This window comes from Ochotona curzoniae, unplaced genomic scaffold (genome assembly GCF_017591425.1).
Source record: "Ochotona curzoniae isolate NIBS_2020 unplaced genomic scaffold, NIBS_Ocur_1.0 contig_3332, whole genome shotgun sequence".
Lineage (NCBI taxonomy): Eukaryota > Metazoa > Chordata > Mammalia > Lagomorpha > Ochotonidae > Ochotona > Ochotona curzoniae.
The window spans coordinates 1,112,427-1,136,812 of NW_024465816.1; the positions used below are offsets into that span (position 1 = coordinate 1,112,427).

The 24,386-nt window shown below is 45.5% G+C and overlaps 1 protein-coding gene across 5 annotated transcripts; it reads left to right on the top strand.

Annotated features, from left to right (window-relative positions):
- The first annotated feature begins 832 nt into the window (after nt 1-832).
- On the top strand, nt 833-24,267 carry N4BP2L1 (NEDD4 binding protein 2 like 1). Of its 5 annotated transcripts, none has more exons than XM_040979812.1 (5): nt 1,703-1,997; nt 19,770-19,897; nt 20,213-20,301; nt 21,649-21,725; nt 22,834-24,267. In XM_040979812.1, exons 1-5 carry the CDS (start codon nt 1,822-1,824, stop codon nt 23,084-23,086), a joined length of 723 nt encoding a protein of 240 aa, XP_040835746.1. In that variant the 5' UTR covers nt 1,703-1,821; the 3' UTR covers nt 23,087-24,267. The 5 variants fall into 5 exon arrangements, with proteins under 5 accessions (XP_040835748.1, XP_040835747.1, XP_040835749.1 ...); XM_040979816.1 differs by lacking the exon at nt 1,703-1,997 and adding an exon at nt 10,971-11,172; XM_040979814.1 differs by lacking the exon at nt 21,649-21,725 and having other exon boundaries at nt 833-1,997; nt 22,834-22,985.
- The last annotated feature ends 119 nt before the right edge of the window (nt 24,268-24,386 follow it).

The window sequence follows — 24,386 nt, forward strand, 5'->3', positions numbered from 1 at the left end:
AGCTCCCAAAGCTGCGTGTGGCCTTGCTTCCATGCCCCATGCTACCTGGGACCCCTTCCACGGAAGGAAATGGAAGGAGTCAGAAGTGTCTGTCATGGAGTACAGTCTGGTAAAAATGTATTAGCCACACGTGGAACTCAGTTGTACAGTTAAAAGGTAAAAAGAAACAAGTGAAATTAACTTTAATATGTATTAGCCCATGATATCCAACAGATTATCATTTTCAACATGAAACCAACATAGAAATTATTCATTATATACTTTCATATCGTAAATTAAGAATACATTTGAATTCAGGAAATTCAGAATACATTTGAATCTCAATTTCACTAGCCACTTTTCAAATGCTTAATAGTCACATGTGACCAGGGGCTCTGGAATTGGACAATGGAGTTCTAGAATGAAAACAGTGCAATTTGAGGTTAGGCAAAAACACTTGTAAGAACTGTTAAGATCATAAATGTCACTATTTTTGTGGTTTTTATGTGTTTCTGTCCCTTATGGTTTTCTCCTAATAGCTAAAAACACCTTTGAAATTTCGTTGTTTCCTTAGTGGTGCTAAAAAAAAAAAAAAAAAAAAAAGCTTAAGAAATCCTGTGTGTGTGTGTGTGTGTGTGGTGTGTGTGTGTCAGGCGTACTGTGGGGGAATCTCAGGGGAGCTTCCCTGTGCCCTGGGGAATCCCAAGGGGAAGGTGGGTGTGGGGGGGCTCTCCCTTCTTAGTCACTCCTAAAGCCAAGTGGGAAGTCCCTGCATTTTGTTAGAAGCCTATTGCTTACCCTCCCCTCACAACTTCTCGTTCTCATTCCCTTGCATTTGCTGCCAGAGACAAAAAAATCCATTTATTTGACAATGAATATTTTAACATAACGACTTGGATTTTTTTTCTTTAGGATTCTGTGACATTTGAATACTGCCTTTTTAGTCCACCCATTTGAATTTCAGTTCTGGAATCAGGATTACTATATCACACTCCTGGGTGTGAAATATTGGAGACTCAACCATGGTGATCAAACAGTGGGTGCTTAGCAGTTCCTGGAGCTGAGCCGTGCATGCTGGATCCTTCTCTAAACAGTTTCAGGAGACTGCCAGTTGCACGGAGGAGCTGAGCTTCCAAGGAGGCTACTCCTCAAGAGAGACCTGACCAGACTCCTGGGCCAGAGCCCTTCAGTTCCCGCTTCTAAGTCAACCTGAGCTGCAGGGGGAGAAGAGATTTTAAAGTGATGTAAGGACAGGGAAGTTTTCTAAGAACTCCTTGGGAAGTGTGATGAAGAAGGTTGCAGAAGGAAGTGATACAGGCCCTGGAAGAGCTGTGTTAGCCTTGGGGACATCAGCCAGATGTTGCTTGGTGTCCACAAACTGGTGGGTGGGTGGGGAGAGACAATGGTTTCTACTATTACTGTTCAAAATGGTTTTCACATTTGTAACTGTCCACGAACATGACCCCATTTTCATGGTTTAGGCCGGTAGGGATGCCAAGGAGGAAGGCAGAGGGAGACAGCCTGGTTTCCAAGTGACCCAGTGTCCTATCGGTCAGGTCCCCTCCCCCTCTGGGCGAAGGGCAGGGGAGGGAGAGTGTGAAGGGGGAGGGGAGTGCGTCACCCCTGGTTGCTGGGTTGTCAGTCTCCCAGAGTCCCCAGCTTTCCAGGTAGGGACGCCCCCTCCCATGCAGCTGGGGTTCCGGAGGGTGGGAAGGAGGGGCTGGGCTCCGAGCGCCCGCCCCTCCATCTATCACATGGCCGGAGAGTCACAAAAACAACAGCTTTGGCCAAGACCGTGACTTCAGAAAAGGGAACCCAGCTCCCACAGCCAGCCCCCTCCCCATGGAAGACAGTTTTCTTGAATCCTTTGGGAGGCTCAGCCTCCAGCAGCAACAGCAGCAGCAACAGCCGTCTCGGCCGCCGCCCCCGCGGGGGACGCCTCCGCGGCACCACAGCTTTAAGAAACACCTCTACCTCCTGCGAGGCCTCCCGGGCTCGGGGAAAACCACACTGGCCAGGTAATGACAGCGGCCTGGGCGCAGGTGCGCGGCCTGGGGCCACCGAGCACGCCGGCCGAGCGCGCCTCTGCCCGGAGCTGCTCCCCGCGCGGCTCGCGCCCCTGCGGCGGGCGCCCGTCCTGGCCGGCCCGGGCCCGGGCCCCGCACCTAGCCGCGCGGGGAGCCTTGGCCGCCGTCACCCCCTCGGGGGCGGCTGGTGTCCCCGGAGGCGCCTGTGGCTATAGGCGCCTAGAGAAGGGTGCTCATCTTGTTTGTTTCCTGCGGCGCCTTCCCGGGAGGACGGATTTCGGCACTGCGCCTTGCGCAAGTCCCCGATGGCACCGACCCCCTTCCCCGTGGCCGTGCCCGGCCTAGTGCCAACGCAGCCTTCACCGCCCCTAGCCTCCCAAGCGCGGGCTAGGGGAGACTGGCTGCGACACTTCTTCGAGAAACCCCTGTGGCGACTGCAGAAATTCCTGCGGGGCGGCCGGCTAGCATGCAGGCAGCCGCCACAGTGCGTCAACAGGCGTTTGGAAAGAAGTGGAGTCGGTGCAGGGCTTGTGCTGGGGATGGGGCTGGGGGCCGGGTGGCACGGCCGCGACCCAGGACTTGCAACTAGCATTAAAAAATCTGATGGGTTCAGGCAGCCTGCGTTTGCTTTGGCAGCTGCGAAGGCATACAGGTGCACGGGGGAGAGGGGCTGGCCGCGCCACCACAGACTGATGTGTTGACAGAGCCTCGTCTTGGGGCTCAGTGTTTACTTGAGAATTGCGTCAGCTGCCCACCCGGTACCAGGTCAGCAGGAGTCAGGCGGGCTTCTTGCCTGCTGTTACCTTGCTAGGCCCACAGCTGCAGCCTGAACTCCCAGCACTCTCTGCCTTGAACTCGATGTTCCAGCAACGGTGAACTGTTTTTCTCCTTGCCGGGGACTGACTCAGGCCCACCCACCTGGCTTGCCCTCCCAGCCTCCCTTTTCTCCACTGATTACCTGGCAACCGCCCACCCCGCTGGTAGATGCTCCGCGGCTTCCTGTTTATAACTGTGACTATGCTTAGATTTGCACATGGTTTTGTTTTGCTTTCTCTAAGTTTCTTGAAGGAAGGGGCCCTCAGGCTAACCTGCCAAGCGCATAACGTGGCAGGTGGTTGGTGTTCCATGGTGGTGTGCACTCTGCACTCAATCCCTACCCTGCATTCCTGGGAACCTTCTCATCTTTGGGGAGATGCTATGGCTGGCTGTAGGACCTCGGAACTGCTCAAGAATGGAGCAGTACCCTTCTTGATGGTACTCAGTGACCTGGGAGGGGTAAGGGTTCTAGAGCAGACGGCACTATGGCAGCTGTGGGGAGGTGCTTTCTGTTTGATATGGATTCCTGGTTGATGTGTGGAGTGGTGCTTGCAGCCAAAGAATATGTTGTGTTTTTGGATTAAAGGAATGGCTGCGTCTTGGAGGGCCATGGTGCCTTTTCTTGCGACCTGGGTCACAAACATGTCTCAGTAGCGCCACTCTGGCTCTGGAGTGGGGTGGGGGGGAGGAGGCAGAGTCAGGTGGGAGAGTGGGGAGCTTCTTGGAAAACCCCATGGAATTGGTTTATTTTGTGATGCAGTCATTTTGGATACATCTGTTCCCAACTGACTCTCCTCTGAATGTCAAACCTTGAATTTCTCTTTCACTTCCCTGATCTCTGGCCTACCATATACTAACCCTTAAACCAGGAAGTAAGGCTTTTTTTTGTCAGACACTTTGAAACTGTTATTGTGAGGGAGAGTTATTGTTATACGGGTGGAAGGTGCACAGAACTGAATTTCTGAGTTTTGGACCTCACTTTCCTCGTTGTAAGGAAGAGGTTTGGCTGGGTGGTCTTTAAGCTCCTTTCTGGTTTCCCCATTGTACACTTTCTGGGTATTAAACTCCTGATTGACAGTTGGCAAAGCAGAAGCCCCCAGGCCGAGGTGAACACTGGCTTGGAGTGGGCAGGTGTGCCTTCCGTGTGCTTGGTCCCCAGCTCGTCACATGTGCTCCCTGACAGGTCCTCTGGCTCTTCCGGCTGTCAGACCTTGCCACAGGCTGCTCACAAAGGCTAGGCAAAGAGCTCTGACTTCAGGGTCCAGTTGTGGCTTCACAACCAAAGCTCTGCTCCTCAGCTAACCTGTGCCTTGGTTTTCCTTCCTGCTCAATGGGAATATCTTTTCTGTCTGCCTCAGAGGACGCGATGTGAAGATTAAATGTCTGTTAGAGGGCTTCCTAAACTTCAATGTACACTATACACATTTTAAAAGAGGTTTTGGTTACTGCTGAAGCTGTTGTTCATGTGGTAACCTAGGTAGTTAGTGGGTGGAAACCTGGTTCTGGGGTACAGCAGGCAGCTGCGAGTTGACGCCCAGTGCTCCCGTGAGGTTGGGCGTTGGCGGTGCTGGGCGCAGAGCTTCATGTGCCTTAGGGTAGACTGTGGCTCTGTACCCAACCAAGCCTGCAAGGAAATGAGCCATTGCTTAGCAAGGAGAGGGGTGGGCAGGGAGGATGCGGTGATGCTGACGAAGTCACAGGTGTGGCCTTCAAGGAGCTGCCTCCCCCACTTTTTAGGAAGGTGGGCTTGGGAAGAGAATGGAAAATTGTTTGAAAATGTATAGACAGTCCCACTGTAAGGTCATCTTGTATATTGTTTGGTTCTGGGAAATTCACATATTCTATATTTCATGTATTTTCCAAAATTTTATACTGAATATGTATTTATTAAATTCTTATAATAAAACACTTAACAATTTGAAGAAATTGGTTTTCACAAATGTGGGTTCCTCTTTCTGGTTAACCTTTATTTCTCATTTTATTAAAGAGCTAATAAAATCGGTTTGAAATTAGGTTATCTCTTGTCTTCCAAATCAATGTTAGATTTCTATATCTTTCTACCTTTTTGTTTTTATAGCTTGCAGTGGCTGGAATGTGGAAATTATCTGTTTAAATTTTTGGAACTTAATAAAAACATTTGGAGTTTTATCTGGGTTAACATTTTTAAGGCATAGTGGATAGCTAAAAGACTAGTATGCTTCCTCAAAATTTGTCTTATTGCCTCTATTTCATTTAAAACAAATCTTTTAAAACAAGTTTTTACCACGGGCCTCAAGGCTGCTTTGGCAGAAATTCATTTTAATTACTGGATAAGTACATTAAGATAGAGAAATGTTCACTGCCGAGCTTTTTTTTTTTTTGTATGATAAAAAAATGTGAAACAGATATACAAAAATGCAGATATAAGTCATGAAGTCATCAATGGGAACATAGGTGAATATTCGATATGCAAATATAGGCACCCCCTTATGAAGTTAAAAAGCCTATTTCAAAGATACACACGTTCTACTTTCTGTTCCAAAAAGGATGTCTGCACATACACGTAGAAAAATGTGTGAGAAGACATGTCTGTTGGTAGTTGTTGACTGAAAATGGGATTATGGGCTTCTCTCCTGTGATTTATTTTCTAATATTTCTACAATGAGTATGTTACCTGATAACTTTGAGTTAGCACCGGTCACTTAGTTCTTCAATACCTCTTGATCCTTTTGATGGATGTTATAGTCCAGTAGTACATTGACTGTGAGATATCACATTACTGTGACACAAACACCAACCCTAACAATGGTCGTACCCACTTTCCTGTAGCCCTTAACCCTTTGTGCCCTAATCAACTATGTAAAGATCATCAGAATAAAATAATAACAGTAATAATGAAATAAACACTGACCCTAGGCTCCTGTCTGTGGATTAAGCGCTGTAGAATGTGTGTACTAAATAAATGCCAACTATTCATTATTTGTCAACTATTGTTAATTACTAGTCACTAATCCACAATGACAATGTGCACAGAGGCCTTATAAGACCAGTAGCCTTTGTGTAGTTAGGTATATAGGCCAAGTAAGGTTAAGAAAGGACCTGGCACAAGACTCAGCCATGGAAAACCTAAATGAGCACACTGCTATGGGTAAGTAGGGGCCAGTGGGGAGTGGTGGCTTTGCTGGGTGTGGTGGTCACAGATTTCCAGAAGGATGGCTCTTGAGCTAGTCTACCTGAAGCAAAGGGAAGGGAATGGCACCACGGCTAAGCAGACGGGTGGGAGAGAGCTGGGTGTTCCTGTGGGCTTGGCTGAACTGGTAGGTTCCTGGAAGTGACTTCATGGATGAGTTCCCACAGCAACACTGTAGAGAACAAAGAAAGCTAGATTAAGGAGTGCAGAGCTTGGTTCAGAGGAAATAAGATTCCAGTGTCAACGGACCCTTTGCTTCAATCTCAGCAAATGATCCAGCTCTCGCCTCAGCTAAACTGGCAGGCTCCTCTGGGTCTGCACCTGTCCTTGTCTCCTTTTTCAATGAAAGCATTTGGGATGAGTCTCTGCTTTCGCTCTGTGTGTGTGTGTGTGTGTGTGTGTGTGTGTGTGTGTGTGTGGTAGTAGTAGTAGTAGAATTGTATTCCTGTGTTGACCATTCTAACCATTTTTTAAAAGTTGTTAATTCTAAAGAGAGGGAAGGTGGGAAAGAGAGGGAGAGCCTATCTCTTGATTCACTTCTCAGGTACCTACAATAGTAGAGACTGGCTAGACTGAACCAGGAAGCAGAAACTCAGTCTAGTCACTCACAGCGGGTGGTCACAGCCCAACTCTAGCTCTCCTGCTGCCTCCCAGCATATACCTTAGTAGGCAACTGCTATAGGGAGGGGAGCTGGAACTTGAACCTGAACGCTTGGATATCTTAAGCAGTATTTTCACTGCAAGGCCCAATGCACACCTTCACCCCCCAGTCCCAATTTTAATCATTAAATTCAATGACATTAATTATATCTATGATGTTGCACAACACCGTTTTTGAAGGTTTTTTTTATTACTCCATACTTTGTTCACATTAGGCAATAACTCCCTATTTCACCCTTGCCCTATAACCTCTCTGTTACTTCCTCTCTCCATGTATTTGATTAAGTATGCCTTTCATATAAGTGTGTCATATAGTATCTAATTGTGTATGTGCATGTGACTTATTTTATTTAGCTTAGGGCTTTCTTTTTAAAGGTTTATTATTTTTATTGCAAAGTCAGATATACAGAGAGGAGGAGAGACAGAGAGGAAGATCTTCTGTCTGATGATTCCTCCCCCAAGTGACTGCAACAGCCGGTGCTGTGCCCATCTGAGGCCAGGAGCCAGGAACTTCTCCCAGGTCTATCATGTGGGTGCAGGGTCCCAACATGTTGGGCCTTGAACGCACCTGGATCACATATGGGCACCGGTTCTAATCCCAGTGGCCCCGCTTCCCATCCAGCTCTCTGCTTGAGGCCTGGGAAAGCAGTTGAGGACAGCCCAAAGCCTTGGGACCCTGCACCCGCATGGGAGACCCAGAAGAGCTCCTGGCTCCTGGCTTCGGATTGGCTGAGCCTCAGCCGTTGCGTCCACTTGGGGAGTGAACCATTGGACAGAAAAATCTTCCTCTCTGTCTCTCCTCCTCTCTATAATCCACCTTTCCAATAAAAATAAATAACTCATATAAAAATATCAGTGATGTATTTCTCCTATTATAAAAATATTACTAGGGAGTTTTTCTTTATTTCATGTTGCCATTGAGGCAATGGGAAGAGATAAGATTTAGACTTATGTTATTTTTTAAATTTTCATTTTATTTGAAAGGCAGAGAAAGAGGGAAGGAGAGCAGAGAGGAAAAAGAGAGAAGAGAGAGAGAGACCTTCCATCTGTCAGTTCACTCCCAAAATGCCTGTAGCGGCCAGGGCGAGAGTAGGCCAAAGCCAAGTGGCCGGGACCCCACTGCTGGACCCACTTCCTGCTGCATCCCAGGAAGCCGATTAGGGAGAAGCTGGAAACTAGAGTGGAGGGAATACTGGACTCCAGGTACTTTGATATGGCGTGTGGGCATCCTCATCAATGACTTAACCCCTGTGCCAGGTGTCCTGATATTTAGGCTTATCGATAATATTCATCTTGATTGTATTTTGGGAGCAATGCTGTGCCATCTCCAAACTTTCAAGCTATCTCAAGTCCCTTCCTCAGCTGTTTATGAAATAGAATATTAAATTTTTAAATTGCTATTACTGGAGAAGAGATTGTATGCTTCCATCTGCTGCTCGCGCCCCAGTGCTTGTCTCGGAGGATGTAGTGCATACAGTCTCCCACGTGGGTGGTGCGAGCCTAACCACTTGTGCCATCAGCCCTTGCCACCCAGGCTCTACACTGGTGGGAAGTAAGGAATAAGAAGCCAGAACTGGGAATTGAACCCAGGCACTTCTAGTGTGTGCGTGGGCATCTGAACCACTAGGCTTAAATGCTCACTTCCTGATAGGATCTTAATAACTCAACGCAATGGTTGAGTTCCTTCTTGGTTTTACAGTGCAGCTCTTACCTATGTCATGGCAACTTTCTAAGGCCATTCAGACCAGATGACCCCACTAAGAGTTTCTTTTTTTTATTCCTTTAAGTTGTCTAAAGCTATCTATACTCTTTTGTATTAAAGAAATAGTATGATAAATGAAAGGTAGTCTAGTTTCTAATTGTTCCTTCTAAAGGCTCTCTGTTGGGTGATGTTGAGTGGCCTGTTTGTGTCAAGGTAAGAGTCTGGGGGAGTGGAAGGGAGGCCTGGAGGAAGCCAAGGAAGTGGCAGCAGGTGCTGAGTGTGCCTGGCGCTGGCTCGCAGATGCGTTTGCGGACCTTCAGGGTCATGCAGCGATCTGCGGCAGCTCTTGTTATGTCTAGGGGAGGACATTAGCATGGGAGAACCCACGCGGGAGTAGCAGACCTTGGAGGCTTCTCTTTCAGGGACGTTCAGTATGGTCAAATGCACTTCTCTCCACTTCTGGTTACTAAGGGATCCTGTAAAAATTGTGGTGTAACTAGGACATTTCAATGAAAAACAGAACCTGAGAGAGCAGCATCTGAAGTGCTGTGCCAAATGCCCTCCCTAATCTCTTTCTCTTGCTGGGATGTAAACTTTTTTTTTTTTAAAGATTTATTTTATTTTTATTGGAAAGGCGGATCTACAGAGAGGAGAGACAGAGAGGAAGATCTTCTGTCTGATGATTCACTCCCCAAGTGAGCAAAACGGGCCGATACTATGCCGATCCGAAGCCAGGAGCCTCTTCCGGGTCTCCCACACGGGTGCAGGATCCCAAGGCTTTGGGCCATCCTCGACTGCTTTCCCAGGCCACAGGCAGAGAGCTGGATGGGAAGTGGGGCTGCCGGGATTAGAACCAGCACCCATATGGGATCCCGGGTGTACAAGGTGAGGACCTTAACCACTGCGCCACCGCGCCGGGCCCAAGGGATGTAAACTTTGATATGATGGAAATTCCATGACAGTAGGTACTTTCTGTCAAGCTCCTAAAAGAAGGGCTGGCACATATAGGGATTCAGTAAATATTTGATAAATGGGTTTTTCTGATTAAAAAAAAAAAAGCATTGCCAAAGCTTCCTAAGAAAGAGGTAGAAGCTTAGATCAGTGTGGTTCTTGAGTAAAATGAAAAATGAGCTTATGCGCATACAGAGAAATGTGCAAGAATGAATGGAATATGGAGAGTTGAGTAGGGGAGGAATGAAAGGAAGGAACAGAGTCACTACTTTGAAATGCTCTCCATCTCAGTGCGTAAGAAAACTCTCTATTTTGAACTTGTGAAAATGTTCCGATGTAGCCAGTTTGGATTTAAAAAAATAAAACCAAGAAGAATCTGTTGTCCCAGGTAAGCAATAGTCAGAAAACAGCGCAACGTGACTTTTTTTTTCCCTGTATGGCTGTTCTGTCACATGTAACTGTTATCTGTGACATTTTGGTACAAGCGAACCAACACAAAGCTAGCAGTACTAAGGTAGACATGCTTGATCCCTTCTTAGCCTGACCAAGTTGATTGTAGGCAAAGCTGTAGTGGTACAGGCACTCTCGCTTGGGTCTCTCTATATGTCAGATACCAGGGCATTTCTGCCAGGTGGAATGGAGTGTGGTCATACTGACAATGGAGCATCAGGGGAGTCTCCCATTCTAGAGATGTGTGAGGATGGGCAGGAGTGAGCTTTGCACCGGAGCGCCTGTGCTTGGTCATTGTGGCTCAGTGACACTCACAAGGTCCATGTCCCAGAGCCATGTTCCCACGCTGGGAACAGCCCCAGCGTGGTGGGTGGCAGCACTGTGGAAGCCACACCGCACGTTGTCTCAGGGAGACAACCCACGTCAACTGCAGCCTTGGAACTCCCTGCCAGTTCCAGCTGCTGGGATTAGAGCCTGTTTCCTTTTTCAAGTTTAAGGTCTCAAGGGCCTCCAGAGGAAGTGCTGTCATCTAAGAGGACACCTCACCCCAATTCTCTGGTAGGGGGTAGATTTGAGATTGGGATAAAATTCTGATTATCCAAAGATGAGTCACTCAGTTTCTTACTGCCCTGTCTGGAGCCCTATGAAGAGTTTTCATCATTACTGCTGGGGAGTATTATGTTCAAGAACCACTTACACATCTATCAGCTAATTACTGAGTGTCTTTCATATGCCTGGCATCCTTCTAGATGCTTTGAAGAGAGCAAGGGATACAGACACAACCCCTGCCTGCAGGAAACAGATGCTCTATCACAGGTTGGGAGGAAGGCAGTTTTAAACAACAACTTCTCTGTGATGGTGTCTCCAAATACAAGATCCTATAGCTGTTCCACTTGAGACACCTGTCCCCAGGAAATATCCAGATAGGTGCAAAATAGGAATATGGTGAAGTTCATTGCCCTTGTTCATAAGGGAATGATTCACACAACCTAAATCTTACCAGAGAGAAGAAGAGATGAATGTTGTTTGTTTATTTCAGAGTGCTCAAGCTTAAGTGGTTTAGTGTGGGACCCTGGGGCCATCATTTAGGCTTTCATTCAACTGTACCACTCACCCCGCTGCGATTCTCTGTGTGTCACACGGGGATTGATGACAGTGCTGGGCTGAGTGCGAGCTCTCCAACAAGCATGTACTTAATAAACAGTAGCTGTTTGTTTTGTGATAGACTCATATGCAGGAGTTAGGAGGAATAAACTTAAGGCTATTGATCAACATGAGTGTCATTCCCTTCATTTTTTTTTTTTCATTCAACAAGTATTTATCGAGTGTGTGCTATGTTCCAAGCAGTGTTCTAGATACTTGAGACTTGTCAGTGAACAAAACAAAGGTCTTGCCCATGTGGAGCTTATGTGCCAGAGGTAGAGAGCTGACATAAATGATAAGAGAATTATCTGCTGTGGCAGGAGGTGCTAAGTACTGTGGAAAATGGGAACTGAACCCCAGTAAGGGCGGTGGCAATGCTGGAGTTAAGTTGGGGTGTAGGTTGAATGTTAGACTAAAAAATATGAGAAAATGTTAACAATTATCAGCTACAGACATTAGATGAATAGGTGTTTAGCATATTATTTCTTGTGCCTTTCTCTGTTTTCAATTTTTATTTCTCCAAAGTTCCTCCCTGATACAAAAGGTAGAAGTTATAAGTGGGACCATGAAATCCAAATGACGAAGGCATGAAATGGGATACACATTTATTTTTGAAAAAGGATCTAAAATGAATGTTGCAATTTTAGGGCTCATTGACAGATAGAGATGAACAGAATCATAATGCGGAAAATCAAACTGTAACAGAGAAGACAGATGTGAGGACAAATACCACCAAATACAGCCCAAACAAACATAGCCAAAGCAGTAATTACACACTGAACATAAAAGAACATTTACTTCTGAGTTCAAGTCTCAGAAGTGATAAGCTAGAAATTCCATTTGCAGACATAAAACTGTTACAAAGCTATTAGTTACCCCTTCTTTAGCAACGTTGTTATGTTGGATGTAGCTGTATGCTCAAATTGGCAAAAGTGCAGTGTTTGGTACCAGCACAGTGGCTCAACTGGCTAATCTTCCCCCCTTGCAAGCACTGCCATCCCAAATGGAGCATTGGTCACTTCCCTTCTGGCTCTCTGTTTGTGGCCTGAGAACGCAGTGGAGGATGGCCCAAAGCCTTTGAACCCTGCACCCACATGGGAGACCCAGAAGAGGTTCCTGGCTCCTGGCTTTGGATCGGCTCAGGTCCAGCCATTGCAGCCATTTGGATAGAAGATCTTTATCTTTCCTTCTCACTGTAATTCTGCCTTTCCAATAAAAAAAAAGGATATGTTTTATATGTATATATATTTTAAAGTTTGGTGTTCGAGCCCCCCTGGCTTCATACTGCCCTGTAGCATACCGTGTGGAAGCTAGAGCTTCTGTGACATTCTGTACCCAACCAGGACGCCTGCTGAGGACACACGGGGTCCATGTTCATCATAGAGTTGTAATGTCAGTTCTGGATTCTACTTCCAGATTTTTTTATAAGTGAGATATATAAATTTTTTTACATTTATATATTTTTTATTGCAAAGTCAGATGTACAGAGACAGAGAGGAGTAGATACAGAGATGAAGATCTTCTGTCCGGTGATTCACTCCCTAAGTGACCACAATGACCAGAGATGAGCCAGTCCAAAGCCAGGAGTCAGGAGCCTCTTCGAGGTCTCCCACACGGGTGCAGAGTCCCAAGGCTTTGGGCTGTCCTCAACTGCTTTCCCAGGCCACAAGCAGGAAGCTGGATGGGAAATGGGGCCACGGGGACACAAACTGGTGCCCACATGGGATCCCGGTGTGTATAAGGTGAGGACTTTAGCTGCTAGGCTACTATTGCTGGGCCCTGAAACAGTACTTTTTTTTTTTTATAAGATTTATTTATTTATTGGAAAGTCAGATATACAGAGAGGAGAGAAATTTGGGGGTAAATTCAATGGCTAAGTAAATGATGGTATGTTCCTATGAATAAGCTTATGTTACCAAATTATTAACAGTTTCATAGAAAAATATTTTGTGAGGTAGGAAACCATCTGTTATGAAAAAATTGGTGTATGCTCTTTATCCATATTTGTTTTTTCTTGTAACAAGATGAAAAATGAAATAAAAGAAAATTATATATATTCAGATTCATCTCTACTCAAGAAATCAGTTCACCTCAAGGTTAATTATTTTTAGGTGGGGAATTATAGGAAGTTCTATTTTGTCCTTTGTTTTAAAAATTTCTGCCATGAATATGTATTCCTTTACTAATCACAAAGGAGAATCAGTATTTAAAAATTATTTATTTACTTATTCATCTACACAGTTATTGACATGAAAGGCAGAAAGACCAAGACAGAGACGCAGTCCTGTGTTCCACTGGCTCACTCCATAAATGCCCTCACTGGCTGGCACTGGGCCAGGCCCAAGCCAGCACCTGGGAATGGATCTGGGTTTCTCAGATGGTGGGCAAGGACTAAATACCTGAGCCATCACCTGGTGCTTCCCAGGGTGCGTATTAGCAGGAAACTAGACGTGGGAGCAGGGCCAGGACTCCAGCTTGTGCGCTCTGATACAGGTCATCCACTCAGAATGTCCTGAACAGCGTCTTACCCACCAGGCCAAATGTCTGTTCTGGAGGAGTCATAGGCTGGTAACAGGGCCTTACTGTGGCACCCACACATGCCTCAGTCTTAAAAGGGAAGTGGCATTCTTTTATAATGGCTAACACTACCCGTTATGCTCAGCCTTGGCGCGCTAGGACAGACTGTCATGTGCAGTTAGGAAGATAGAAACATCACCACCACGCTTCCCTTCCAAATGTCCTCCCTGGATCCTGTCGCTAGGAAACCACCGGAGAAACCCAGAAAGTGGGGCATTCGAAAGCCAACTGAGCTGAATTCTTCCAAAAGGGAAATTAACATGAACTGGGCAGTGCCAGATAAAAATAACTACTGGGAGTACATGAAATCTACGAACGATATTTCGAAGACCTTTAAAGAAGTTTTAGAAGTTTAAATGGAAAAATCGAACATTAGCTATTGTGAATTAGTGTTCGTCTTTGGATGCGATCATGGGGTTGTGGCTATGTACGTAAACGTTCTTATTCTTAGATACTGACAGAAAACTTTGGAAGAAAGTGTTGCTGTCTACAGCTTCTCTTCATATGGTCCATCAAACATGCATGTGTGGGACATCCATGAAGCAAAGTGTTATTGGCTAGCGGCTAGGGAGGCAGGGAAGGCAGTGTTAATTATACCACGTAAGGGGCACGGGCAACTGTAGATAGTGTTTGGTTGCTTGTTTGGTTCAAACAAATCACTTGTAGGAAAGCATCTGTGGCACAAGAGGGAAACGAAAGCACTCATGGGGGAGTTGATGAAGTGAAACATAGAGTGGCTGAAACAAGATCATGAATACTTAGGAATTATTCATATTACTGTCCACACTGAAATGTTTGAAAATAATAGGAAGTTGCAGTATAAGCTAAAATTACATAGTAATATTGGATTTTCATAATGAGAGACTGGCTGAATAGATATCTAAATTTATCTTTATAGTTTTTTTTTTTTCTAACTAAAGAAATACACAAATGAAAATCTGGGGTAGTGCTGAGTTTTTCTTACGTTAATGACTGTACGCGATTGTGTGGGGGAAGCGATGCTTATGTGGCAGTAATTGTCTTTCTGTTGTTTCCTTTTTCTGTTGGTTTGACCGCTCTCGTTTCCCTCATGCGTAAGGCTCCTGACCACCAGGGGAGAGCTAGAGCGGGGCACAGTCCTCATCACTTCTGGAGCTGATGCGATGGTATTTATTGCTTCCACTTAAGCTTGAGAGTCTTAAGATTGTCTATTTAATAGTTCTTTATTTAGCTGGTTGAATTTTTATTGTCCAATACAGTTAAAAAGTTACTATGGCTACCAGTGCTAACTTAAGAAATAAGTCAAGAAAAAACGGATTTTTGAAAGAACGTTCATTCAGGAAAATCAGATAAAAAAACCAGTCCGTTAAGATTGGAAAGACCAGGCACTGGTGTTTTTGCCGTTTGCTGGGAGGGCTCTGGAGCCCACGGGTGGATAAGGCGTAGCAAGCGATGAGAGCTGGGCTCACAAATGCTGGCCTTGAACAATCTTTCTTTGACTCTAAAAATGAACTTTTTCAATTGAAAAGGGCAGTTGTTTGTTTCTATTTTCTAGAAAGAAAAAAAAAATCCTGTGAATTGGACACTTACACCTGAAAGCCTTTTCAAGGGAAATATAACCAATCTAACCAAGAATATAACCATAAAGTAGATATGAGAGTAGATAAGGATAGGAAAATGAAAATAAAATTAACTGCACAAAAGATTTTTAAAACAAAACGGAAGCTAGAAGTGCTAGACCTAATAGGAAGGCAAATGGAAACAGATTTAGAATAAATATCAAATCGGGAACCAAGAAATAAAGAGATAAGAACATCTTAGCAGCAGTTTCCATTGCTATTAACTTAGTACATAAAATATAAGGTAAATACATTTTACCCTGTTACAAATGCTCTGAACGTAAATTTTATGATCTGCACTGAATAATATCAATGGAAATAGTTTAAAAACTGCACAGCATTCATCAACATAAAATATACATGAAAATACATACAATATTATCCTGAAGAGTTTTCCCAAGATACCTTTAGAATATTTGTTTAAGTGGCAGTTAAGCGTTTGGAATTAGAACTTGGACTTTTCTGTTGTAATATCTTTAAGTCGAATCATGGATTCCAACATGGACACCGTGAGCCTTGGTTTCATCCTGTTCTCTTTATAATTCTCCCTTCTTTCATGTTACTTCCTGTAACTCTGATGGATTTCAAGTGGCCACATTTTCTTTGAGCCTTCTTCCGTCAAGAAGTTGAAGCACTTTACCAGCCAGCCAGCGAAGGAACTTGCTTTTTATTTTATTTTTTGACCAACAGAATGTTATAGAAGCCTAGCAGTTTCCACTCCTGATCGCTTGAAGTTCTGTGAGGAAGTATGGGTTAGCTTCCTTGAGTGGAAGGCACCTCGTGGAGTGATGGCCAGCAGCGGCTGGCATCCTGGAGTGTGTGAGTGAGGGCTGCCTGCAGCTCCTGCCAACCAGGGTGACTCCAGCCCAGCCCAGCAGAGCTGCCAGGCTGGGCCGCTCTGACCTGTGACCTGCACCGTGAGCTCTAGCCCTCTCCTGCATGGCTGACTTCCGGGTGCCCCAGGGTGACCCTGCAGTGTCTCTTACTATCTCTCCCCACCTTAGACATCCCTGCTTGCCTTCAGTGACCTTTGGCCTCTGACATCGTGGTATGCAGACCTTGGGTTTCAAATCTGGTCACTCCTCTCCATATGTATCCCAGCCTGCCAAATGCCGCTTGAAATCTGTGGCACTCAGCATGCCCGGGTGCTTCCGGTAAGGACTTGCCCCAGGGAACACTTGTGTCTTTACTCCACCCTGCAGTCCCTGGCTCATAGGAAGCCAAGTTGGACCTGATTCTTTCTCTTACCTCCTAAACTGCAGCCCCCACTGCACTCCTGGAAGGCACCATTTTTTCATTCCTCAAGGTCTAAGTCAGATGTTGTTTATTTGACCAAAGCTTTCTCTGAGGGATCTGGTGTCCTGACCCTGAGTTCCCACAGTGCTCCCTGGGCTACGCCAACCAGAGGAGAGGTCTGACTCCTTAGACTGTGAAATCTTTTTTTTTAAGATTTATTTTAATTTTTGTTAGTAAGATTTAGATAGAAAGGAGAGTTAGAGATCTTCCATCTGCTGGTTCATTCTTCAAATGCCCGCAACAGCCAGAGCTGAGCTGACCTGAAGCCAGGAGCTTCTTCAGGGTCTCCCTGCCGGAGTCCAGCTCCAGCTGAGTTCGGAACTCGCGAAGGGTGCGTGGATGAGGCTCAAAGAAAGAAAGAGACGGACCACTAGGACTTCATCATCATAATGGACTATGCGGGAAAGCTGTCCGCTTTATTTATACAGAATCAGTCAAACTCTGGCTCAGACTTTTTACATCATGGTCAAGTGGGTGTTTCTAAAGATAACTCTGCCATTTGTTTCACTTAAGGCTAGGATGTTATTCACCTGGTGCCTGGCACCTGGTGCCTGGCTAGGAAAAAGTTCTCAATAGATGGTGCATATCAATCACTAACACATTCCTACCACAATTACTCTACAGCTTGGTCTTGAGACAGTCAAGGAAGGAAGGGCTTCACAGGAGGGACCTAAAAGATCAAAGAAAGAGGGAAAGAATAGATTCCACTACACCTGAAGACAGAACACCCTTGATTAGCATAGGATCAAAAGGGGAGTTAGCACCCTTGATTAGCATATTGCCACAGGATGCAGCCATAACAGCAATAACAGCTTTTTGGCTGAAAACAGTAACAGCAACATCAGCTTCTAAGCCCCTGCTGATATTTAGCAGTAACTCCGCAGAGGCAGACAACGCCTAAATAGATTACAGAAATCTCAATGGGGTTGTCCGGTGTCCATGCAAAGGGAGGCGGAGCTGCATTCAGGTGTTGTAGAGACATCTGCCGGGCCTTGCCACACAGCGGGAAGTTCCTTGCGGCCTTGCCTGCAATAGAACGATTCTCTTCACACCTTCCTGTCTTCCACATCCATCACACGGACCCCAGCATCTCCCGTGTGGGTAGAGGGGCCTGAGGGCTTGAGCCATCCTCTACTGCTTTCCAAAGCTGTGAGCAGGGAGCTGGATGGGAGGCGGAGCAGCCGAGACATGAACTGGCAGCCATGTGGGGTGCTGGAGCCACAGGCTGAGGCTTTACTTCACCATGCTGGGGGCCCCAAGGCTGTGGATTCTTGAAAGCAGCAAATGCTTAATGGGTTGAATAATGAACAAATATTAACATATATTTTGGCCATGTTTGCCTCTAAGGCTATCAAGAGGCACTACTGAATTCGTGTTTAAATCAAGATGTTATGGGCATCGAATATTTTTTGTTTACCACCACAGCCTATTAAAAAACATATTTAGTATGATTTTTTTTCAGCTATTTATGTTTCCTTTAAGAAAAATGTTATCTGGGGCTGTGCAACGGTTCAACGGGTGATCCTCCACCTGCAAACTCTGGGATTTCATGTGGGGACTGGTTCAAGTCCTGGCTGCTCCATTTCCCATCCAGCTCCCTGCCTGTGGCCTGGGAAGGCAGTGGAGGATGGCCTAGAGCCTTAAGACCCTGCACCGCATGGGAGGCCCAGAAAAGACTCCTGGCTCCTGGCTTTGAATGGGCTCAGCTCTGGCCATTGTGACCATTTGAGAAGTTGGTCAACCAGCAGATCTCTCTTTCTGTGCTCTGTACATCTGCCTTTCCAATTAAAAAATAACAAATCAAAACAAAAACATCATTTAAAAAGGAGTAAAACTTAAGCCTTCTGAAGAGTTTGACAGAGCTGCTTGGTTTGCGAGTTGTGAAATGCATGTTTGGAAATGGAGGCATTTGCTTTAGCTTTCTTCCGTCTCTCACTGCATCATCAGAAAGATGATTTTATATACACTTGCAAAGTATTTTATTATTATGGCAGATAAAGAGTCTGGATTGATAAACTGGGCCTCATTGTTATCATTTATTAACAAAAACTGGAATTTTACATCGGTAAAGGCACTTTACAGCCTTAGCCAGTGGTGCTGTTGAGCATGTGGAGATTATTGCTGTGTTTTAAAATGTAGAAAGCAAGAATCTTACCTCAAAACTGGGTAGTGGGAGAGTTCAAAAACTGAAGCCAAGTCCCTCAGAAGCCACTCAGTAACTGCTCTCCATCCTGATGGAGACAATAGTGAAAAATGGGTTGAACACACATGTGTTTTCTCTTTGCATTTCTGCCCTGGTCATCATTCTCCAACCTTTTATTCCCCTCAATTTCTTAACATCTTCTTATCCTCAGGGTGGCTATGTGGGCATAATTTCTATATGCAGTTTGCCTCTGTTTCATCTCTTTGAATTGGTTTTGATGTTGGATATGCAGGTGAATGCCATAGGGAAAAGGGGAAAGTTGGGTGCTGTGCCATGTGCTGTGCTGGGTGTTTTGCTCTGGGCTCCCTGATGCCACCTGAAGGATAGGTGGATTCTTTTCACATCTCACACAGATGAGCCGCTACTCCTTAGCCTATCTCCACCTGCTGCCGAAAAAGTAGTCCAAGTAAGGAGTCCAAGTGGAAAGATTTTTCCTTCCAGCTATCTTATACAGAACCTTAGTGTGCTATTTTTTTGGTTTGTTTGGTTTTAAAAGGGGCACTACCTGATTTTTTCCCCTTCTTTCTGTGGTATTGTCCCATTTAGATACAGAATGGTAGAGGTTAAGAAGGCATGGGAATGTTGGGCCCACCCGTTTCACTCCCCTGTTGTACTACCCCACCCCTCTTTGGTTTAAATCACCGTGCAAATGTAAATATGCTGCCCGATAGGGTAGCACTCACACTTCCCCTTCATTCACGTTTCATACCTCAACAAGAGCTAGTTTCTGAGATGGGTCCTTCCACAGAGCAGAGCTCCAAGGATGTGGGACCCAGGACAGGTAAGAGTGTAGTGGAATCATGGCAAGGGCTGAGCTTGTTATGGCAGTCCAGGGCAGGCCTTGGGAGGGCACGGTGCCTCGCATGGTCATGGGGACTGGTGTCTAGAAGGAAAGTCACCACATCCTCAACTCAGCTTAGGAGTTTCATCTTGAGTCGGCGCTGGTTGCTGCAGGCTGCATGGCAAAGCTGGCAAGGTTGGCACTCTGTAGCTACCTCTCTACGCTCTTACCATCAAGGAGTAATGCCGCCTGTACATCACAGAAAGCATCTCTCTCTCTCTCTCTGTCTCTTTTTTTACGACTCAAAACCCGGTGATCTCTGAGTGGTACAGTGCTGAATGTTGGATGGAAGGCAAAAATTTCTACTGTAACTATGCGTATAATAAAAACAACCTCTTTCATTTGTCCACTTTCTAGAAAATTGCAGCATGACTTCCCCAGGGCCCTGATTTTCAGCACGGATGATTTTTTCTTCAGGGAAGATGGTGCCTATGAGTTCAATCCTGACTTCCTGGAGGAAGCTCATGAATGGAACCAGAAAAGAGGTGATGAATTCCTTTCCAAACTCCTGGGAAACCCTCTGGTGCACACAGATTTGTAGTTGCTGCAGAATGAATAAATTGTATGCAAGGAGCTTAATCGCCAGTCCTGCCGTCTCCCTTCCCACTCCCCATCAGAATGCAGAAACAGAAACTCCTTAGCTTCCAGGAGAAAAAGAAAATTACTGGGTTCTGAAATAGGTGGCAGTGAAGTTGTGTGTAATGAGGATATCCTGTAAGAAACATGACAAATATGGATGACGCTCAGCCTTCTCTCTGATTGTTGCGTGTTGTTCACTGTTGTATAACATTGTGTTGCAGCAAGAAAAGCAATGAGGAATGGCATATCCCCCATTATAATTGATAATACCAACCTCCACGCCTGGGAAATGAAGCCCTATGCAGTCATGGTAGGAAGAAGTATCATTCTGAATTTTCAGTTCTGGGCATTTTTTTGTGAGAACATTGAAACCTGTGTGCTCTCTTGTTCTGATCTTCTGTGAGTTCCTGTTGGCGGACAGCAGTTGTCCCAGGGAGCAGGTGAAGAGGTTCATTGGGAATGCCTCTCTGGGCGGTGGTTGTCATCTGTGGAGACGCTGATGTCACCCTGGGGTGCAGGGTTTCCATAGTCCTTGGGAAATGGTCTGTGTGCTCGCCAGCCTTTCTGTCTTGGTCATCTTTCCTGAGGGGTGGGAAGGCATACGGAGGAGACCCCCCCCCACTCAACCCAAAAACACGGGCAGCAGTCTCAGGTTACAGCAGGGCACTTCTGTCTGCGGCATGCCGGGGACTTCAGCACTCAGGCTGCATGAGAGGCCAAGGAGAACAGAAATTTTAGTTTGAAAACAGATTTAGTATTAACACTGTAACCCTCGTAAGACAGGAAGTGTGAGCACCCGTGCAGGTCAGCACTGCACTGGGGGCCGTTTGCAGACATGCTTTGTCTCACTCTGTGAGTTTTTATTCCTGAAAATGGAAGAGCTCCAGAAACATGCAAGGCAGGGCAGGAAGCAGACATCTGAGCAGTCCACTGTGCCACACATGAGCTCCACTTGTGATGGTGGAGGGAGTAGCTGCCAGCCAGCCTCATGGCCGCCTACTCGGACCTGGTGCAGAGCAGCATGGCCACGCTTGTGCGTGTCTTGAACAGTTCTACCTCGGCCCAGATGGTGGGACACAGGTACACCTCGGCCAGAGCGGGCCTCAGCTTTGTTGCTTGCTTCAGGTCGCAACTGAACCTGCCCTTGGCTGAGAAATGGACATAGGCGTGAGGCACTGAGTGAATTCAGACTCCAAGCCCAGGATAGAAATGAACTGAGAGTGGTGGAAGGGAAATTATTTCACTGTGATATGTTTCGTGTGTGTACAATTTGTTTTCCAGCTGCTGCCTGTAGCTATTCATTGAATGCAGAAATTATGGTTTCTAGTTGTGATGTTTGAAGCATTTGCTAATAAGAAATGCCCATCCAGAATGAAATTTAATTTTACATGATTGTACAATAAACAACGATAATAGAAAGTGCAGTTGGAGATATTCAGTTTGAGTAATCTGTGAGTGCAAAGAATATTTTGGTGTTTATACAAAAGCTGTTAATAGTTTTCTACACTCAAGGAAAAATAGCCCAGTGCACTGAGCCAAACTGGTGAAGCGAAAGGAATTTTAGAAAAGATTTGTAGCAAATGTTAAATGGCAGCATAACCATTCCCAAGCATACATACTATTGTCTTCAATGTTTTATGTACTTTTGAAAAATCAGGCACTTGAAAATAACTATGAAGTTATATTCCGAGAACCTGACACTCGCTGGAAATTCAACGTTCAAGAGTTAGCCAGGTACTTCTTTGCTTTTCTAGTTGCTCATTGTGTATCCTGCTGTTTTCAGGTATTTCAGACCGAACAAAAGAATCTTTTCAGGCTGGAAATGGACTGGTAGTTTTCAGGCCAGAAATGGTAATTCTTGGAAATTGATAACTTTGAACTGATTCTTGTGAAGAGTTTAGTTTTGGGTCCGTTTTCTAATCTACTGCTAAGTGCTCAATCTTGGCTTGACTTGGTCCCTTACAAAGGACACGTTTAACATTCTGCTAAAATGCTTAATGGATGAGCATTTCAAAGAACCTTCCGCTGCATGGGTGGCACACGCCAGCGACGGTCCTGCAGCTGAGTAAAGGCCTTTGGATGCCGGGCAGTCTGTGCAGATCCTGTGTGGGTTAAATGCTGCTTGTAAACCACAGAGCATTCGTGTCCAAACCTACTAACTTGTCGATGGAATGCATGGGTTCTGCTACTCACTCTGTGTTGTGTGATGTCCGTGACCTAACGGTGAGCGGGGATAAGGAGGTACTTTTTAGGATTGCAGTTAGTTCACAGTGTTTCCCGAGTGGGTTGCGGACCACGCCCTTTAGGCCCAGTCAAGCTGATGATTCAGCCCTGGTTTCTGTGCCCCATTCTGAAGGGGACTCTCTGGCATATGACATTCTGACTATATCCCCAGCTGATTGTATTATTTAGCAGCTTGTAGCACTATCAGGGACCGACTGCTGTAAACTGATGCTATGAGGGAGCCTTAAAAATTCATGGGAAATGAACAGACAAGCACATTTTCCACAAATTCTTTGAAACCTCTTTGCATGTTATTAGCAATGAAATATATGAATAAAAGGAGGGGGGAAGGGAGAAAATCGACATCTCTTTTCTTTGTCTTGAAGCACGTAACTGAAATTACCAGCAAGGAAGCTTCAGCTCTTGGCAGGTGGGGTGCGGTGCAGGTTGAAAATTGGGGTGCAGCCGGAAAGATAGCCGCGAACAAACCCGTTCGCTTTTGCCAGAGCTGAGCCTTGAGACCTGAGTGTGCCTGGCGTGTGTGCAGTGATCCAGGGCTTGTAAAATACAAGTCACTGCTTCCGATGCCCTAACTAAACGTTTGCCTTCTTTTCTGTAGAAGAAACATTCATGGGGTCCCGAGGGAAAAAATACACCGAATGAAAGAACGGTATGAACACAACGTGACCTTTCACAGCGTGCTGCACGCCGAAAAGCCAAGGCGGATGAACAGAGCCCAGGACGCGGGCAGCGCGTCGCCTTCCACCAGCTGCTGGAACTCCTATGCCCACCTCCCGGCCCGGAGGGCACCCGGCGCCTTCACACACCCCACCTCCTTCAGCCGGAGGGGCCGTTGTCACCATGGATATTAAGGGCCCGCCTGACAGCCATCCGCAAATTTCCTAAATGGGTTTTTACTTCAACTTTTACTATTTATTCTGCGTTGCGTTGTAGTCAGAGCTCTGATGCCTGTGTAAATAGTTGCGACCAGGTCTGTGAGCAGAGACCGTCGTGCTGGTCTTCGGCAAGCCCCGGCGGAGGGTCCCCGTCTGCAGACTGGAGACTACACCTTACTCCAGGTGTCCTCCGGGGCGAGGAATTGATTTGAAAGTGCAACTTGAGAAACGACCTCCTTCCCCCACTCCCAGGACATAGTCAATTAGTTACTTAGATTCATACATAAAGTGTTTATATTAAATATATGCTTCAGTACCACTTTCTCTGAAGTGATTTATTTTTTCAGAAAACTCATCTCCATTAGGAAAGTTGGAAAAGCAAGAAAGGCAGAAGTTTTCATGCCCTTTGCTACTTGAATAACCTGTGTATCCACAAATGTGAGATGTGTGACTAATGGTACTGATTTTCTCTAACACGTGGCAGGTATCCAGCTAGGGAGTGTGTCCTCAGAGGAGGCGGCTTGGAAAGTTATTCCTTGGTTTTTACGATGTATCATCACTGGAAACATTTGTCAAATCCTTCATGCTCTATTAACAGCTGATGAAAATTGGTGTTGTGATTGAATGTCACACTTTTGTGTTTCAACTACCACTTTATTTAACCGGATTCAACCTGAATCTTTTGGTTGTTGTGCTAACAGCGTACATAAAGTAGGCCTGCCTTTGTAATACACCAGTTTTTTAAGAGGAGTAATTGATTGCTAAATTTACACCTTTGAGCATCTGTGTCATTAGTCGGCAGCTCAACTGTTTGGAGGAGCGTAAGGAATGAACAAGCCCCAGGTAGAGCCCTATGGAATATCCTCATTTTCAGAAGAGCAGTCTTGATGTTTGACACAGCATTAAGACAGTAAAGTTCGACTACAGCTCTGGAATACTCTGGAATGTTTCTTACATGATACTGAAATAATGAATGCAAATTCCAATTCAGATTGCATTCAGATTAATTTGATGTCAGTCCATGATGGGCAAGCCCATGTAAAGTGTATGCTTTACATTCTGGTGGCCAACAGATTTTTCTAATGTTTTGTGAAGTATTTCGTGTCCTATCAAATGGTGCTTTTATGGTTATTAAAAATTGTTTATGGTAAATTGCATTTATATGGATTTGTCAACATTTTGTTCAATAAAAAAATTAATGACCTAAATCCCAAGAAATTCAAACATACAACCAGCTTTTCTATAACAAGGTTATTTTCTAGTCTTAAAAAATAGA

Excerpts from the sequence above, each read along its gene's own strand:
- N4BP2L1 (XM_040979812.1), top strand. The coding sequence starts at position 1,822 with ATGGAAGACAGTTTTCTTGAATCCTTTGGGAGGCTCAGCCTCCAGCAG. Across the intron at positions 19,898-20,212 it reads TGAATGGAACCAGAAAAGAG|CAAGAAAAGCAATGAGGAAT; the intron begins GTGATGAATTCC and ends ATTGTGTTGCAG. Across the intron at positions 21,726-22,833 it reads AACGTTCAAGAGTTAGCCAG|AAGAAACATTCATGGGGTCC; the intron begins GTACTTCTTTGC and ends TCTTTTCTGTAG.